The 18,044-nt window shown below is 34.4% G+C and overlaps 1 protein-coding gene across 3 annotated transcripts in view; it reads right to left on the bottom strand.

Moving 5' to 3' along the window:
• Positions 1–18,044, bottom strand: part of runx2a (RUNX family transcription factor 2a) — an 81,754-nt gene that overhangs the window by 9,789 nt on the left and 53,921 nt on the right. For 2 of the 3 annotated variants that reach the window (XM_051133103.1, XM_051133104.1), the window contains 2 exons: positions 5,677–5,853; positions 3,569–3,730 (listed from right to left, as the gene is read on the bottom strand). In XM_051133103.1, the coding sequence (XP_050989060.1) occupies positions 3,569–3,730; positions 5,677–5,853 (339 nt within the window). The remainder of the gene's footprint in view (positions 1–3,568; positions 3,731–5,676; positions 5,854–18,044) is intronic. The other variant, XM_051133105.1, reaches the window with a different exon arrangement.

Raw genomic sequence — 18,044 nt, 5'->3', positions numbered from 1 at the left:
AATGTTTCTAAAGCAGTAAATTAACATATTAGAATGATTTCTGAAGGATCATGTGACACAGAAGACTAGAGTAATGATGCAGAAAATTCAGCTTTTCATCACAGGAATAAATTATATTTTAAAATATATTAAAATAGAAAATAGCTATTTTAAATTGTAATAATATTTTACAATATTGCTGTATTTTACTGTATTTTTCTATCAAAAAATGCAGCCCTGGTGAGCAGAAGAGATTTCTTTCAAAAACATGGTAGTGCTAAAGTACTCTTTTGTAAGAGTAATCATTCGGTAGCATTGTATATATCAAATTACAATGGAAATACCATGGTTTTGTGGACATACAACATGGTATTTTTTAAAAACATTACTTTCTAGTACCATTTGAATACCATAACATTAATATGGCAGTCAGTCAGAACCATGGTATTATCTGAAGACTTTAAAGTACATTTACATTTGTTTGTTTAGCAGACATGTGATCTGTATATTCATTATGTGTTATTGCATATATCCTAAAACAGACTTTCATAAATGGTAAAATCAAAGTTCTTTCTGGTCCTCCAGTGTCCCATGATCCAACTCTGATACATTGCTCTCTGTGTGATATTATGCATGCCTTTATCTGCGTCCTTATCAGTCACCAGGTCTCTAGCTGAAAGGTGTAACACGAACCCAAGCTTGAGAAGAATAGCCACGCAAGCAGCTGCAGAAGGTGCGATGCGTTCGGGACGTGTCTTCTGGAGGCCGAGCCATTCAGCGGCGCTCCGAGGAAGAATAGGGGGCGTTAGGACCAAGAGGTGCGTGTGTCTCTTTGAGGAAAGAACAAAGGCTGACATCTCCAAGATGAAAGCCGGGTGAAATCTAAACTAATCAAACCCAACGAGGCAGCTGGCCGGGGTTCAAAAAGCAGCCACACCAAGAAGTCATTTAAACTTTCACATTCGCTCCAGGCTCAAAGAAAACAGTTAGGGTGGGGAGCCAAGAGAAAGAGAAAAAAAAAAGAGTTCAAAAACCAACCTGGCGGAGAGTCAAACAGGTGTATTAAAGAAAACGTCCATGCTGTGTGTTTGTTTCAAAACGAACCCCAAAGGGCGGGTGGAACACAATCTGGTGCCTATTTCATTAATAAAGGCACGGTCACAGCAAACTCTTCCAAAGGTTTGGACTCAAGAGCTTTTGGGTAGTTGACGAAAATTGCTTTTGGAAAGGCCATCTAAATCTATTTTTAATACCCCATCTAAAGCTATTTTAAACAACATTCTTTTGTAATTATTGTTCATGCCAACCGTTATGAACTCATGTGAATTTAAATGCCATGTGGGATATTTGTGTCTTACAATGATGTAGTGTGGACCATAAACAATAAGATTATACATGAAATATATAATAAATTATTGTATGCAAAAAAAAAAAGAAAGAAAAATATTATATTTCATTTTTTATTATTGTATTTACACTACTTTTTGTCACTAGATAATTTTAAATTATGCAATATTTGTTTTAATTTAATGTTTAAAAAATGCATTTGCCACACCACAGGTCGCTTTAAAATAAATAAATAAATAAATAAATATTAAATAAATAAATAAATAAATATATATATAATTTTTTTTTTTAAGAATGTGATGTGAGAATGCGATGAAGAATTATCTAGGATTTCATATAATTCATTTTATTGTTTTATTTACACTACTTTTATGCCACTACATTCTTAAAATAAGTAAATAAATAAACAAAAGTAAATGAATAAGTAAAAAAAAATACACACACACACATTTATTTATACTTTTTTGACTTCACTACATAATTGTAAATTATGCAATATTTGTGTTTTAAAAATGCATGACACTTATATAGATATATCCATTTATCCATATATCTATATATATAAATAAATAATTTTATATATACATAATTTTAATGTTTAATATGTTAATCGTTTAATATATTATATTAAATGATTAATATATTAAACATTAAAATTATGTATATATATATATATATATATATATATATTATTTTAGAGATTATGTATTTTATATTTATACAATTATTTGTAATGTTTTTTTTCTAAACCATTTTAAATAATCCTATAGTCTGACAAATACATTTTTAAAATTCACGAGTATTACATAATTTAAAATTGTCTACTGAAGACAAAATAATGAAAATACAGTAGTATATATAATACAAAAAGAAATATAAATAGATAAAATAAAGAATTAGTGATCAGTTACAACACTTATGACACACTAAAAATGCTGTTGAATCATTGTAATGTAAAAAAAAAAAAAAGGTAAATAAATACATAAAACAATATATATATAAAAATAGAAATTATTGTGTAGGCAACTGTTGTGAGGTCATATGAAGTGAAATATTATTTTGCATTTTTAAAATAAAATTGTATTTTAATATTAGTATTATTAGTTTTAGTATTGAGTATTGGAGTTATGACACACTGTCCCTGCATTCAAATAAATTGTATCATAAAAACCCATTGACATGTTATGCTCCAACTACCCGTTTACCTTTTGAGGTCCATGAGTCAGAAACTCTAGTCTGTTTTATTGTTCCTTTTCAAGGCGTTTCAAAAGAGAGTTGAGTTCAAAGACTCCATCGGAGAGGACGGGGGTTAGAGGAGATATTCTTTCAAATGCTCTCTATTTTTAAAGGTGCTATTGCTTGCAAGACATTTGCCCACGGGCGACGTAACAAACGCTTACAAAGCAGAAAGTTAACGCTGGAAAAATGCTTTGATTCGACTTCGGCGGAAAAAGAAGCGAATGAGTGTTTGGACAAATGTTCACGGCTAACACGATCAGCTAAGAAAGTAAACACAGGCACGTTGAGACACTCCGTTTCCCACATTTCTGAAATGAGAGGTTGGCAAAGAAAGCGATATGGGCCGGAGGAGAATTTTATTGCTTAGAGGTTGGTCTTTTATAGCTCAATTGTGATTCATGTGGAGTCAACAAGTGAAAAACTCACTTCACTTCTGTAATCTGACATTTGTCTGAGTGAAACAGGATATTCAATGCAGAAAAAGTAGGGCGGGGATGGATTTTATCCATCTGAAATTGATAATCATAATGGGTAATAAAAATGAGATGGTTGCTGAAACAACCTGAAAAATGACTGATTTCAGTTTGACTTTAGATATAAATTTTGACTCAGAAATTACTGAAATACTTAAATACTGTAGGAAAATATAGGAGCAGCAAATCAGCATATTAGAATGGTTTCTGAAGGATCATGTGACACTGAAGACTAAAGTAATGATGCTGAAAATTCAGCTTTGCATCACAGGAATAAATTACATTTTAACATATATTCAAATAGAAAATGGTTATTTTAATTTGCAAATGTATTTCACAATTTTATTGTTTTTAATGTATTTTTAATCAACTAAACGCAGCCTCTGTACGAAGAAACCTCTTTAAATCACATTTATTCCAAACTTTTGACCAGTAGTGCATAAAATGAATGTGGATTTGATTTTGGTAGAACTTGAGAATTTCTTGAGATCTTATTTCTGATTTGTGTTTTCTATAAGGTCTTGGATTACCTGAGAGGCGTCTTGGCACGTCGCTGATGGTGGGCAGGCCCGTGGCGCGGGTGGAGGACAGCGGGGTGGTGGAGTGGATGGAGGGAGACGTCATTTGGCTCAGGTAAGGAGTGTACGGCTGCTCGTAGGACCATGGCGGAGAGGACTGCGCCTGCCGCGGATCTGTGAGGATGATAAATGAGATAGCTCCAGTCAACATCTGCACAACAGCATCTTCAAAGATGTTTTAGGGTGTGACTGTAGCCTCTTCTTTCAGGACCACAGCAGTGTTTTTATAGCTCAGTCATGTTTACAACAGAGACCTCAAAAATGAACGGTATCACACGCCACCACAAAAAATAGTGAATCTTGTGAAAGCTCTTAAGAACATGTCAAGTTATATTTCACTGTAAAACCAAAGGAAAGAAAAAAAGAATTTATGTTTTGCAGAAAATGAAGCCTGTTTTTAGGACCAGTTAGATTTAAGGGTTAGATTTAGGTTTAATATATAACCTGTAGTATTGATAATATATATACACATACTACAGGTTATAAATAGATAGATACATTTATGTTTATATATAGATATTAATATCTATCTATCCATCTATATCTATTTTGTAGATGTTAAAATAAAAATTAAAAAAATTACATAAAATATATATGATAATAATGATGAATACAATAAAATGACATAAAAAATACATATTATATATATATATATATAGTCATTTTACATATACAAAATGTCATTATATATATATATATATATATATATATAATTGCCTTTAATTTGCTATTGCATTTTTGCTGATTCAATGTTTATTAAAAAAAATAAAAATAATATTAATAATAATACAAATAAATAAATGAATGAATAAATACATTTAGTTGCCTTTAATGTGCTATTGCAGTTTTGCTGATTAATAAATGTATATTTAAAAAAATGAAGATGAGTTGTTTAATTATTATTATTATTTTTGCAAGGCAATGCAAAAAATTGTAAGGGGCATAAACAAATATGTAAACAAAATGTATTTATTTATTTATTTATTTATTTCTGGGTAACAAGGACATGTTTTTGAGATTCACCCTCAGAAGAATCCATATTTAAATACTCACTGTGGACAAGTTTGTGACCTTTCTTTTTATAACAATACGGAGACCGAGAGCGAGCAGACTAGTATAAAAGGCCGTGGTATGTAAATAGCTTAATCACATTCAGAGCCAAGAACGGTTTCCTGTTTGCTTTCTACAGTATTCTAGTAAACACAGCGTCCGCTCTGACAGGAGAGGGGCTGGAGACGGTCCAAGAGAATGGCAAACATTATGCAAACTTTAAAGCTGAGCGCATTTGAGACAAAAAAAAAAAAAAAAAGCACACGCTCCAAATTGCCAAAAGTGAAGCAGGAACTAATGAAAATATTTGGACAAATGTAATGGAATTAAAGCAATAGTTCACCCAGAAATGAAAATCTGTCATTATTTACTCACTCTCATGTCGATCCAAACCCGTAAGCTGTTATTTTTTCCGTGGAACAAAATAAGAGGAATCCTCATCAGTCTGGTCTGCGCCATTTTAAATGAGATTTGATGATATTTGGGTCTGTTCCCCACTTAAAGCTGTCATATGATTTCTGGAGACTTGAATGTAGTGAATGGACAGACGTGTTTTCAAAGATTCATCAAAACATCTTTTGTGTTTCTTTAAATAAAGAAACTCAGGTTTGAGGGTGAGAAAACAATAAGTTTTCATTTTTGGGTGAACTATCTCTTTAAGGTGATGTAAGCAGCCAATTCCCAAACAAAGATAATGCCTCGTTCCCGTAAAAGCAGACAAAAGGATTTGCGACTGTCTGATTTGGCACGTCCATCAGTATCTCCTGTTTAAATCTGATTGACGCTGTCGAATTCACCATTTCTATTTCTTGCATCATTCTCACCCACTCTCCTTTATCTGCGCAGGTTTATCTTCAGCAAATCAGGCCTCTTGTATAAACCTACCTGTTCTTCAAATACTGATGTTTGTACAGTACATAAACCATAGTGATTCTCCATTAAAAGTCATGGCTGACGGCCAGACAGGCTGAAATATTTGCATTTAAGGGTAAATGCCGGGGCCGGTTTACCTGAGATCTGAGTTTGCCCCTGCGGATTGAAGGAGTTCGGCGTGGCGTTGAGAGACGGCCGGGGACTCTGGGTTTGCACGGCAACTCTCATGGTGGTCTGGCGTAAACGCTCTAACTCGCTCAGGCGCTCGGAGAACAGCGGCGGTTTAGGGGGGTCTTCCAGTTTCTGTCTGTGTCCTACCGAACAATATTAGACAGAAATTGCAGTTAATACACCTACTGCTCGATTCTGATCACCTTTAAAGGGATAGTTCACTCAAAAATTCAGTAGTTCACACCCTCGTGTTGGTGCAAACCTGTGTGTTTTATCTTTCTTCTGAGAAAATGCAAAAATGTTCAGGCTGCTCTTTCTATACAATGAAAGTGAATGGGAAGGTAGCATAAAAAAGCACTGTAAAAGTGATCTGTTAAAGTCTTTTGAAGGCATATGATTGTTCGTGTGACAAATAGATGCAAATGAGATCAAATGACTGACATTTTTGGATGCATGGTTTTCAGTACACTTGTTTTTGTCATATTTGGCCAGTTTACTTTCATTGTATGGAAAAGATCAGTTTAAAGATTTCCAAAACTTTCATTAGATGGCAAAAGTGTCTTTCTAAAACAAATTTTACTCTCTTTAATGGAATAGTTTGCCAAATAATGAACATTTTGGCATCATTTACACACTCTCATGTTATTGCAAACCTGTCTGTTATGCAAAATGTTGTAGCTGCTCTTTCTATACAGTGAAAGTGAATGGGAGCATAAAAAAGCACTGTAAAAGCGATCTGTTCTCTATATTTCAAGTCTTTTGAAAGCATGTGATTGTTTTGTGTGACAAATAGATGCAAATGAGATCAAATAACTGACATTTTTGGATGCTTGGTTTCAGAACACTTGCAAATAAAGCAGAGAAGTCATATGGACTCTTTTGGTGGTACTTTTATGGTGTTTTTGTCAATTTACTTTCATTGTATGGAAAAGATCAGTTTAAAGATACCCAAAACATCTTAAAATTACATTAGAGTGAATAAATAATGCCATTTTCAAGCAGATTTCACTCTTTTCAAGGAATAGTTTGCCAAATAATGAAGTTGTTGGCATAATTTACACACCCTCATATTGTTGCTCGTAAAACAAACTTGTTTGTTTTATCTTTCTTCTGAGGAACTCAAAATGTTCAAGCTGCTCTTTCTAAACATTGAACGTGAATGGGAAAGTAGCATAAAAAGCACTGCAAAAGTGATCCATTTTCTATATTTCAAGTCTTTTGAAATCATATGATTGTTTTGTGTGATGAATAGATGCACATGAGATCAAATAACTTTTATCCACTGCAAGGTCTCAGAGCGCTTGCAAGAGAAATTTTCATGGCACTTTTATGGTGTTTCTGTCATTTTTGGTCAGTGCTTACTTTTATTGTATGAAAATGATCAGTTTGTAGATTCTCCAAATTTCTTTAAATTACATTAGAATGAATGAATGACTCTTTTTAAGGGATAGTTTGCTAAATAATGAACATTTTTGCATCATTTAGACACCCTCATGTTTTGCAAACCTGTCTGTTTTTTCTTTTTTTTTTGAGAAACTCAAAAAGAGATGTTATGCAAAATGTTCAAGCTGCTCTTTCTAAACATTAAAAGTAAATGGGAAAAGTAGCATAAAAAAAGCTCTGCAAAAGTGATCTGTTCTCTGTTTTTTGAAGTCATATTATTGTTTTGCGTGACAAATAGATGCAAATGAGCCTTTTAGATTAATAACGCTTTAAATTTTAAATCTTTTTTTCGTGGTACTTTTATGGTTGTTTTGTCAATTTTGGTCAGTGTTTACTTTCACTGTATGGAAAAGATCAGTTTGTACATTCCCAAAATTTCTTAAAATGACATTAGAGTGAATAAATGATGACAGAACTCTCATTTTTGGGTAAATTTCACCCTTTTAAATAAATAGTTTGCCAAATAATGATCATTTTGGCATCATTTACACAACCTCATGTTGGTGCAAACCTGTTTGTTTTATCTTTCTTCTGAGAACCTCAAGAAGAGATATTATGCAAAATGTTCAAGCTGCTCTTTCTATACATTAAAAGTGAATGGGAAAGTAGCATAAAAAGCACTGCAAAAATGATCTATTCTCTATATTTCAAGTCTTTTCAAGTCATATGACTGTTTTGTGTGACACATAGGTGCAAATTAGATCAAATAACTTATACTTACTTTATTTTGACACAAATCTATTGCAAAACTTGCAAATAAAGCACAAAAGTTAAATAGACTATTTTTCATGACATATTTAGTTGTTTTTTTTTTTTTTGGTCAGCGTTCACTTTCATCTGATGGAAAAGATCAGTCTGTAGATTCTCAATGACATTAGAGTGAATAAATGATGGCAGAACTGTCATTTTTAGGCAAATGTAACTCTTTTAAAGGGATAGTTTGCCAAATAACGAGCATTTTGGCATTATTTACACTTGTTTTATACTACACATTTGATTGCAAACCTGTTGCATCTTTCTTCCAAGAAACACAAACGAGACGTTATGCAAAATGTTCAAGCTGGGAAAGTAGCATAAAAAGCACTAAAAGTAATTATTTCTCTTTTTTAAAGTCATATGATTGTTTTGTGTGACAAATAGATACAAATGAGATAAAATAACTTACGTTTTTTGACACAAATCTATTGCATGGTTTCAGAACACTTGCATAAAGTACATAGGTCATATGGAGGATTTTGATGGTACTTTTATGGTGTTTTTGTCATTTTTGGACAGTGTTTACTTGCACAGCATGGAAAAGACCAGTTTGTCTTAGATTTAGATTCCCCAAAATGTCATTTAATGACATTAAAATGACATTAGACTGAATAAGTGATGACAGAAATGTCATGTTTTGGGAAATTTCACTCTTTTAAAGGGATAGTTTGCCAAGTGATGAACATTTTAACATTTTGGAACATTTTTTGCTTTCTTCTGAGAAACTCAAAAAGAGATTTAATGCAGAATGTTAAAGCTGCTCTTTCTATACAATGAAAGTGAATGGAAACGGTACTTTTCAAGGTACTTTCATGGTGTTTTTGTCACTGTATAGAAAAGATCAGTTTGTAGATTCCCCAAAATATCCTAAAATAACCCTAGGGTGAATAAATGATGTCATTTTTGGTTGAATTTACTCTCCTTGTTGTTTCAATCCCGTATGACGACTTCTTTTTCTCAAGTAACACAAAATGAAATGCTATACAGAATGTTCACAAAATGAGCCAATGAGATTTTAGAGCGCAAATAACAACTTAAAATATAAACACAAAGCAATGGGATGGCTTCATAACAAGTCACATGGACTATTTTCATGGGACTTTCATGGTGATTTTGTTATTTTTGGTCACTGTTTACTTTCAATGTATAGAAAGGATCGGTTTGTAGATTCCCCAAGTGACATTAGAATAAATTAATGATGACAGTGTCATTTTTTGGGGGTGAACTACACTCTTAAAGGGACGGTTCAGACAGTAATGAACATTTAGTCATCATCTACACACCCTCACATTGGTTGAAACCTCATAGTTTTGTGAGAGAAACAGACCGCAGTTAATTAAAATAGTCATTAGTCATTGAAGTGTAAGTGAGATTTGACATCTACAGCTGAAGGCATGATTAAAATTGCAGTCTGTTCCACCCGAAAAAAACTATTGTATGACTTCAGGAGACATGAAATATAGCACACAGATTGTATAAAATACTTTTATGATGCTGTTATCATAAATATTCACAGAAAACATGTTTCGAACAACACGATGACTGAAGGTTCACATTTGTGCGAACTGTCCCTTTGATGGCCAACCAAACAATTAAACCTCGTTATTTACCAAACAACGCAGCAAAACAAAGGAGCAGATCAGTATGTGGGTCAGAAGCATCAGCGATCTCTGGGTCTCTAATCACAGAGATCTCAGTTTTCACAATAGCGACTGGCGCACAAAAGGAGGGGAAGTAAATCGACTTTCTACCTGCCCGTACATGCCGTTGTTTTACACCGTGGCATGGATCCAAAAGAATTCACAGTCAAATTACACAACTGCTTTATTTCCCTATTATTCCTATCATGCTTGAAACTATGTCTGTGAGTCACGACAAAAGCATGACCCGCCAATGTTTATTCATTCATTTCCCATAAAAGAGGACAGACTCAATCCTCTCTCCTGCAATAAAGAGTACGAGTCACGCCATGCCCCCACGTCTACCCCTTTCCCGATCACGTGAACCGCCCTTTCCAGTCCGTACGTAGCTCAACATCTCCACTAAAGAACCTGATCTCATTGGAACGGCACTGTTGTGTCAATACTCCAAAAGAATATGTGTTAAAGAGGGACTTTGTGAACCTTTTTTCCATGCTTGTCTGTCTCGCCCCGGTCGGTTGCTCTGAATGGCTGTAAAGTAAATATCGCACAGAAGAAAAGAGAAACTCCTGCAAAAGCTTGGCCGCTCACCAGTCGGTTCGAGCCAGAGCTACCTCCAATCTCGCAAAACCTGATTGTGCTCTGGAGTTCACTTGAGCAAACACAGCTCCTCATTCACAGGCGAACGTCGAGCACTTTGCGTTGAGAGCGAAGTAATTCCCTGAAAGTATTCCCTCTCGCTATACGCTGTTAAAGAAGCACAATCAATACTGCAGCTGCTGAAAAAGGGAAACCGGTTTAAAATAGTTTAAGATGAATAAGGCCTCTGTGTGTGTGTGTGTGTGTGTGTGTGTGCATGAAGTTGAGCTGCTCACTTTCATGAGTGACGTGAAACAGAATCTGCCAATATTTTCACCAAATGTAATTTTATGAAAGATATACATATGAAATTTGTTTCGGCTATGGGATAAAATAAACAAAAAGCTAACTGCAACTTTTTCTTACAATTTAGAGTTTCTATGTGACAGTTCTAGCTTCTGAGAAAAAGTCAGAATTGTGAAAAATCAATTTGGTATTGTGGGAAAAAATTATTTTTTTATTTCTTATTCCATGGTGAAAACAAACAATAAAAAGAAATTGCGAAAAATAAACTTACATTTTAGAGGGGAAAAAATCAGAATTGTGAGATGAAAAATTCACAATTTTTTTTCCATGGTGAACCAAACAAAAAAAGTAATTCAGTAATAAACTTGTTAGAATTGTGAGATATTAACTTGCAATTGTGAAAAATCTGAATTGTGAGATAAAAAATTTGTCTACATTTTTTTTATTCCATTGCAGAAACAGCAGAATTGCATGTAAAAAAAATAAATAGAAACCCAGAATTTATAGGGAAATAGTCCGAATTGCAAGATCTTTGTATTGCAAAAAAAAAAAAAAATTCTTATTTATAATCTTATTCAGAGAAAAAAAGTCAGAACTGTGAGATATTAACTTGTACGTTTTTTTTTTTTTTTAATTGAATGGCGAAAACAGCAGAATTTGGAGCTTATATCTGACAGCTCTGGCTTTTGTTCTGAGAAAAACTCAGGATTGTGAAATATCAATTTGGTATCGTGGGAAAAAAAGCTGCAATTAGTTTCTACATTTTTTTTTATTCCATGACAGAAACAGCAGAATTGCATGTTTAAAAAAAATAGAAACCCAGAATTTAGAGAAAAAAAGTCAGAATTGCAAGATCTTTGTATTGCAAAAAAGAAAAAAAAATGTAATCTGAATTGTGAGATAAAAAGTCACAATTATTTTTTAATTTTTTATTTCTTTTTTATATTCTTATTCTGAAATGCGAGAACTGTGAGATAGTAACTTGTACATTTTTTATTCCATGGCGAAAACAGCAGAATTGCCCGGGGAAAAAAAAAAAAAAAACAGAAACCCAGAATTTAGAAAAAAAATTCTGAATTGCGAGATATAAACTCCGTATTCAGAACTGTGAGATTAAAAAGTTACAATTACTTTTTTTAGTTTTTTTTTATACCATAGTGGAAAAAAATGAATTGCAAAATGTAAACATATAGGATTTAGAGGAAAAATGTCAGAATTGCACAATTTAAACTTGGAATTCCAATTTAAAAAAGTTGATATAGTCCGAATTGTGAGATAAAAGGTCACAATTATTTTTTTTTATTTTTTACATTCCATGGCAGAAACAAAACAGCAGAATTGCAAAAAAGTCCGAATTCTGAGTTTATACCCTGCAATTCTGACTTTTTTTCCTCAGAATTGTGAGAAAGTCACAATTATTATTATTATTTTTTAAATTCCATAGCAGACATATATGGCTTCCATATACAAATTCTTGTTGCTGCAGCTGTACATATGAGCATGGGTTACATAACACAAACCACTGACTTGAATACATGATGAATATGTAATGTAAAGGGCCTTTTCAAGTCCATGAACTCATTGCATTTTAATTGCTCAGGAGACTTAAAGGAGATCATTAAAGTGTCAGCAGATGTTTCCTTGGGAAAGCAGACAAAATGACAAAACAGTTGTCAAACAGTAAAACCATAAAGCTTTTTCAAGAGAAACCATTTTTTAAATTCGATGACAAATTCGATTTTCTAGCTTTTGATTGCAGAATTTGGCATTTCTGAATCTCTGGATGTAAAACACGTACGGAAACATTTGGTAAGCCTAATATTTACATTTACATTTACAGCATTTAGCAGATGCTTTTATTCTGAGTGGCATATCATGTTCATCACTGTCGTGTACTGTATGTCTTATAAACTTGTTTTGAGCAGCGCTGGAGAATATCAAGCTTTTTTTTTTAAGAGAGTTAATTTTTTAAGAGTTTTCTGATCTCAATTGCAGATTTTGACATTTCTGAAACTCCAGACAAGAAACATGCACAGGAATGTTAGGTTGGGTAACACTATTACTTACATACAGTCATGGCATTTAACAGATGATTTTATACCGAGTACCTTGGATATCACGTCTTATGAACATGAGCACTGCTGGAGAGGACAGAAGTAAATGACTCTTGGACTTGAAGTCCAAGACTAAATTTCCAGAATGAAAAAAACGGATTCAGCGAATGATTCAGCATGAACTAAAGGAAAATCCCTAATGCTCATCCTATGAGACATGCAGAGTGCTCTTACGTTTACATCAGTGCCAAAAACATCTCTCAGCGCCACAGCTCAAATACTCAAATGGACACGTCTGCAATAAAGTAAAAAGATCCTGTTACAGCAAAAATTTGGGTTATTAGTTTTAAGGCTGAAGAATAAAACTTTGCTTTGGGTGGGGGGAAAAGAAAATAGTCTTTACAAAAGTTGCTTGTACAATGTTAAAATGTTGTAACTTGGATCTTATGATGTTGCAGTCTCTTCTGCTCACCAAAGCTGCATTTATTTGACCAAAAATATGGTAAAAACTGTAAAATTGTGAAACGTTTTTACAATTTAAAATAACAGATTCTATTCGAATATATTGTAAACTCTAATTTATTCGTGTAATGCAAAGCTGAATTTTCAGCATCATTCAGAAATCATTCTAATATGCTGATTTGGTGCTCAAGAAACATTTTCTATGATTCATTTTGTTTTTCAGGATTCTTTGATGAACATAAAGTTCAAAAGGACAGCATTTATTTGAAATCGAAATCTTTTGCAGCATTATAAATGTCTTCACTGTCACTTCTGATTAATTTAATGCGTCCTTGCTGAATAAAAGTATTCATTTCTTAAAAAAAAACACTTTAATACTTACGGTTAAAGGTTGTTTATATCCTCAAAAGGAAAGTTTTCGTGCCAAAATGCCTAATGATGGTAAATAATACGAGCGTGTAAACACGGCGCGGCCGCGTCGCTGGCGAAACCTCCGCCTGCATGTTAAATTGCCATACGATAGTGGCGTGACCCGCAATAACACCCTGAGCTCGTTAAACACCAGCACGCTTTCAACATCAAATATCAGCCAGAGCCGTCAGAGCGCATCAATCACGCAGCGGCGACACGGGGAATAAAACGCATGGAAGAAGAAAGGGAAACATACATCCGTCTAGATTTCGTTTCTTTAATTGCCGTGCCGCGGAGGGCCGACTCCTCTGAAGAGTCAAACAATGGATTATTTCACATGGCAGCTCCCGCGAAATTAGCGAAGGGGGGAAGAAAGCTTTTTAAGGACAGGACGAGGCCGAACGCCCGCTCGGTCTGAGGATCAGAAGTAGACGGAGAGGGGGAGAGAAATGGAGAAAGCTGACGGCAGCCAAGCAGCGCTGGAGCTTTGCCAGTCGCCTGTGTGGTCCGTGTGTTCAGAGCTTCAGGAAGTCAACTCCGCCAAGAAGGGGCACACATGCTACTAGAGCTTTATAAATCGATGGGCCGACTGCAACAATCAGACACCACGCAAGCGTATGACTCCAACAAGCAAACTTTTATTTCGGGGCCAACGCGTATTTGTTCGAGGGGTGATCTGGGGCCAGACCGGCTCGCTGCCGTAGGGTAATTGGCGGCGAACTGACAAAAAATCCTCTATTTGCCCCGTGTGCGTCGTAAATATAACATGCGCAGCGGGGCTGTGTGCGTCTCCGCAGGCCAGAAAGGCCTGAAAACTGAGGATGATCTATGTATCGATCTAGTCTGATTAGTTGCAATGGTCCCTAAAAAAGCACATATTTCAGAGGTCAGCTTGCTTCTGTTTTGCAGTAATGACACAATTGGGGTTAATGCACAACGGTCAGTGTATCAGGATTCGTACAGATACCGTAAAATGAATTCAAGAACTTTTCAAGCGCCGCTTTTTCATTTTCAAGCACTTTAAACAGAGATCTCACTTATCAATGTTTTTCAAATGTTAAAAAAAGATACATAGATGAACAAAAATATACTAATAAAATGAAATAAAGCAAATGCAAATGCAATGATGTCAACTTAAACTGTTTTTTGTTTGTTTTTTGTTAACCTGCCAACACTTCCCTTACTCGAAAACCCCCCCACAAATTAACCATGGTTTTCCTACTCTAACCATGGTTTAATCACAGTATTTGTAGTAAAACTGTGGTTATACAAAAATGGTTACTACACTTTTACTATAGTAGAACCATGGTTAATTTTAAGGGATTTGTATTTGGATATAGTTTTCCTTGTCTTTTTTTCTGGTTTTTGTTTTGTTTTATAACATACAACATTGAACCAAATGAACCTGCACCGAAATCCTGACCTAAATCAAATCATTCGTGCTCCAAAGTCTCGATCTGCATAATGATTCATGAACCATCATTTCAGGTCAGGACTCGAACTGAATCGTTCAATTCGCAAAATGATTCACGAACCTGCTTCGAAGTTCCGATCTAAATCAAATGATTCACGAATCCACTCCAAAGTTCTTAAATGATTTGCTATTTGAAATCCCAAACTAAATCAAATGACTCGCAAACCTGCACGAAATCCCGATCTAAATCAAATGATTCGCGCTCTGTGTTTCAAAGTCTCAATCTGAATAATGATTCGGGAACCATCATTTCAGGTCAGGACTCGGAGCGCAAATTGCGAATCATTCAATTCGCGAAACAATTCACAAACCCGCTCCAGTGTTCCTCTTTAAATCAAATGATTCACGATACACAAAGTTCTGATCTAGGTCAAATCATTCACAAACCCGCTCCAAAGTCCCAATCTAACTCAAATGATTTGCAATTTGAAGTCTCAATCTGAATCAAATGATTCATGAACCCACTCTTAAAGTCCCGATCTAACTCAAATAATTCGTGTTACACAAAGTTCCAATCTAAGTCAAATGTTTCATGAATCCGCTTCGAAGTTCGATTTAAATCAAATGATTCACGATACACAAAGTTCTAATCTAGGTCAAATGATTCACAAACCCACTCCAAAGTCCCAAACTAACTCAAATGATTCGCAATACAAGAAGTTCCAATCTAAGTCAAATGATTCACGAATCCGCTTCGAAGTTCCGATCTAAATACAATGATTTGCAATTTGAAATCCCAGTCTTACTCAAATGATTCACGGACCCACTCCAAAGTTCCGATCTAACTCAAATGATTCGCGATACACAAAGTTCTAATCTAGGTCAAATGATTCACGAACCCACTCCAAAGTCCCGATCTTACTCAAATGATTCGCAATACACAAAGTTCCGATCTAAGTCAAATAATTCACGAACCCACTCCAAGGTCCTGATGTAACTCAAATGATTTGGACTCAACTGGAGTGCTTCCAAACAGTGAATCATTTTGCAGCGTAATTGTTTAACTGATTCTGAGTTTCAAAAAGTTCCTTTTTTTCCCACTATACGTTCTTTTTAAAATAATTAAAAACAATGTCGAAATTCACAAATGAATGGCTTTTTTTTAATTTGATCTGTTTTTTTTTTTTGTTTTTTTTGCTAGTGAATCGCTTGAAATGAATGATCAAAGTCACGAGTTTGAATCAATCGGAGCGGTTCCAGAGTAAATGACTCTCTCAATTGATTTGGTTCATCTGTTCCTCTTTTCGTGTCTTTAGCCATTTAGTACTACTGGCTTAGTTTTATGACATTAACTGAATAAGTGAAAAAGTATGATGTTTGTTGAATTTTGCATGAAAAGATACATGCTTACTGAAAGAAAAAAAAATTACATATTTATTTCATAGATACATTGCCTTTTTTAATAATTTAAGCACTTTTTGAAGTACATCTTTACATTAATATTGCTATGTTCTTTTGAACTTTTTTTATTCATCAAAGAATCCTGAAATATTAAGTGCATCACAGTTTCCATAAAAATTTGAAGCAGCACAACTGTTTTCAACACTGGTGATTATAATAAATGTTTTCCGAACAGCAAATCAGCATATTAGAATGATTTCTGAAGGATCATGTCATGACACGATCATGAATAATGATGCTGAAAATGAACAGAAATAAATTATATTTTTAAATATATTCAGATAGAAAGCAGTTATTTTAAATTATTATAATATTTCAGAATTTTGCAGTTTGTCCTGTATTTTTAATCAAATAAATGCAGCCTTGGTGAGCATGGGACTTCTTTTAAAAATAATAAAGGATTGTATTAAATATAAAATGTGAGAGATATTAATAATATCTTCTTTTGCATTCATACAGGTCCAGAACGACACAAAGGTCTGTAAATGATGACAAAATGTTCATTTTTTACTTAAGTCATGCCATTAATGACTATAAATGAGACAATTTAGTGATATTTGTCATCTACACACAAATTTGATACATGAAAAAGGATGTTATTGTTGGCAGAAATACTCAGCTTCTAATAACAACAGTACGTTACACTGAAGTTCTGGTTCACTTATAAGGCAGCTAACTAGTAGGCAGTAATGTTGAATTCTGGGTCATTTTGACCCAGAGGGGATTTTCTTTTCCCGAAAATGCTATTTAATGTTTACACATTGGACTAAAACTTACTGACTCTGCTCACACAGGATATAACAACTTACCAAAATATGTTTTGAGAAGTTTTGTACTTATTGGGGATTTTTTCCCCCACCTTGTTACGGTCAAAAATGACCAGGCTACAAAAAATTGCGTAGAAATGTCTTGTGCCGTATTAATACAAAATATCAGATTCAATCCTTTGATCAACTAGTCTTTTAGTTAGCACTGTTTTTGTATTACATGGCTTATGCACCTCAGTTTTTGAGTAAATATTGCCAAAATTATCAATAAATAATGCTTTTTACGCTCAAAAAGTGAGGCCTATGACCATACAGTACCAAAAACAAATACAAAACCTGTGCTAATTAAAAGAAAACAAGCTTGAATTCAGTATTTGGTGATAATACAGCATAAGGAGAGATCTGCAAGCAAAATTCCCTGAAATATTTGAGCATGCAGTATTTCCATAACAGCTTAATATCAAGCACTTCACCTGGCCAATATTATCAGTGCGTTGCTAGTCATGTGTAACCGGCTGTTGTTGATAGAAGCCATCAGGTTTCTCTGCCAACAGCAACAGTTGCATATTTCTTACATTGACGTCTCACATGGGGAAAGTACAGGAGATCTTTCTTATTCCAAGCCATCCTGCATTAGTTTTATTTTGAATGGCCTGCGCTGGCTTTTGTCTGAAGGCCTGCTGTATGTGTTTTTGTGAGTGCGTCTACCTGTCTGGACACGCAGAGTGACGTTCAAAGAGAGAGAAACATTACAGGTTCACGGCTAATGCTCGTTTCAGCGTTGAGCAATTAGAGCGGCTCCGCGCAAACCGCAACGTAAACAATCTGACTTCAATAGAAGATTTCATGTGCAACATATTGATTGTCAGAAGCTGTTACGCAAACAATACACTGAAACATGTGGTGGCACAACACTGAGGCTGCAGAAGAAAGATTTATTCATTCCTTTAGCCTGTGAAAGCATTAAAGCTGTTTCGAGGTAGAGGACAACAGGGCTAATGGGCGTGGTGGAGGAAAATGGGATTACATTTATTTAATACA

The sequence above is a fragment of the Labeo rohita genome, chromosome 17, assembly GCF_022985175.1.
Source record: "Labeo rohita strain BAU-BD-2019 chromosome 17, IGBB_LRoh.1.0, whole genome shotgun sequence".
NCBI lineage: Eukaryota > Metazoa > Chordata > Actinopteri > Cypriniformes > Cyprinidae > Labeo > Labeo rohita.
This window is presented reverse-complemented; position numbering and strand designations above follow the sequence as displayed.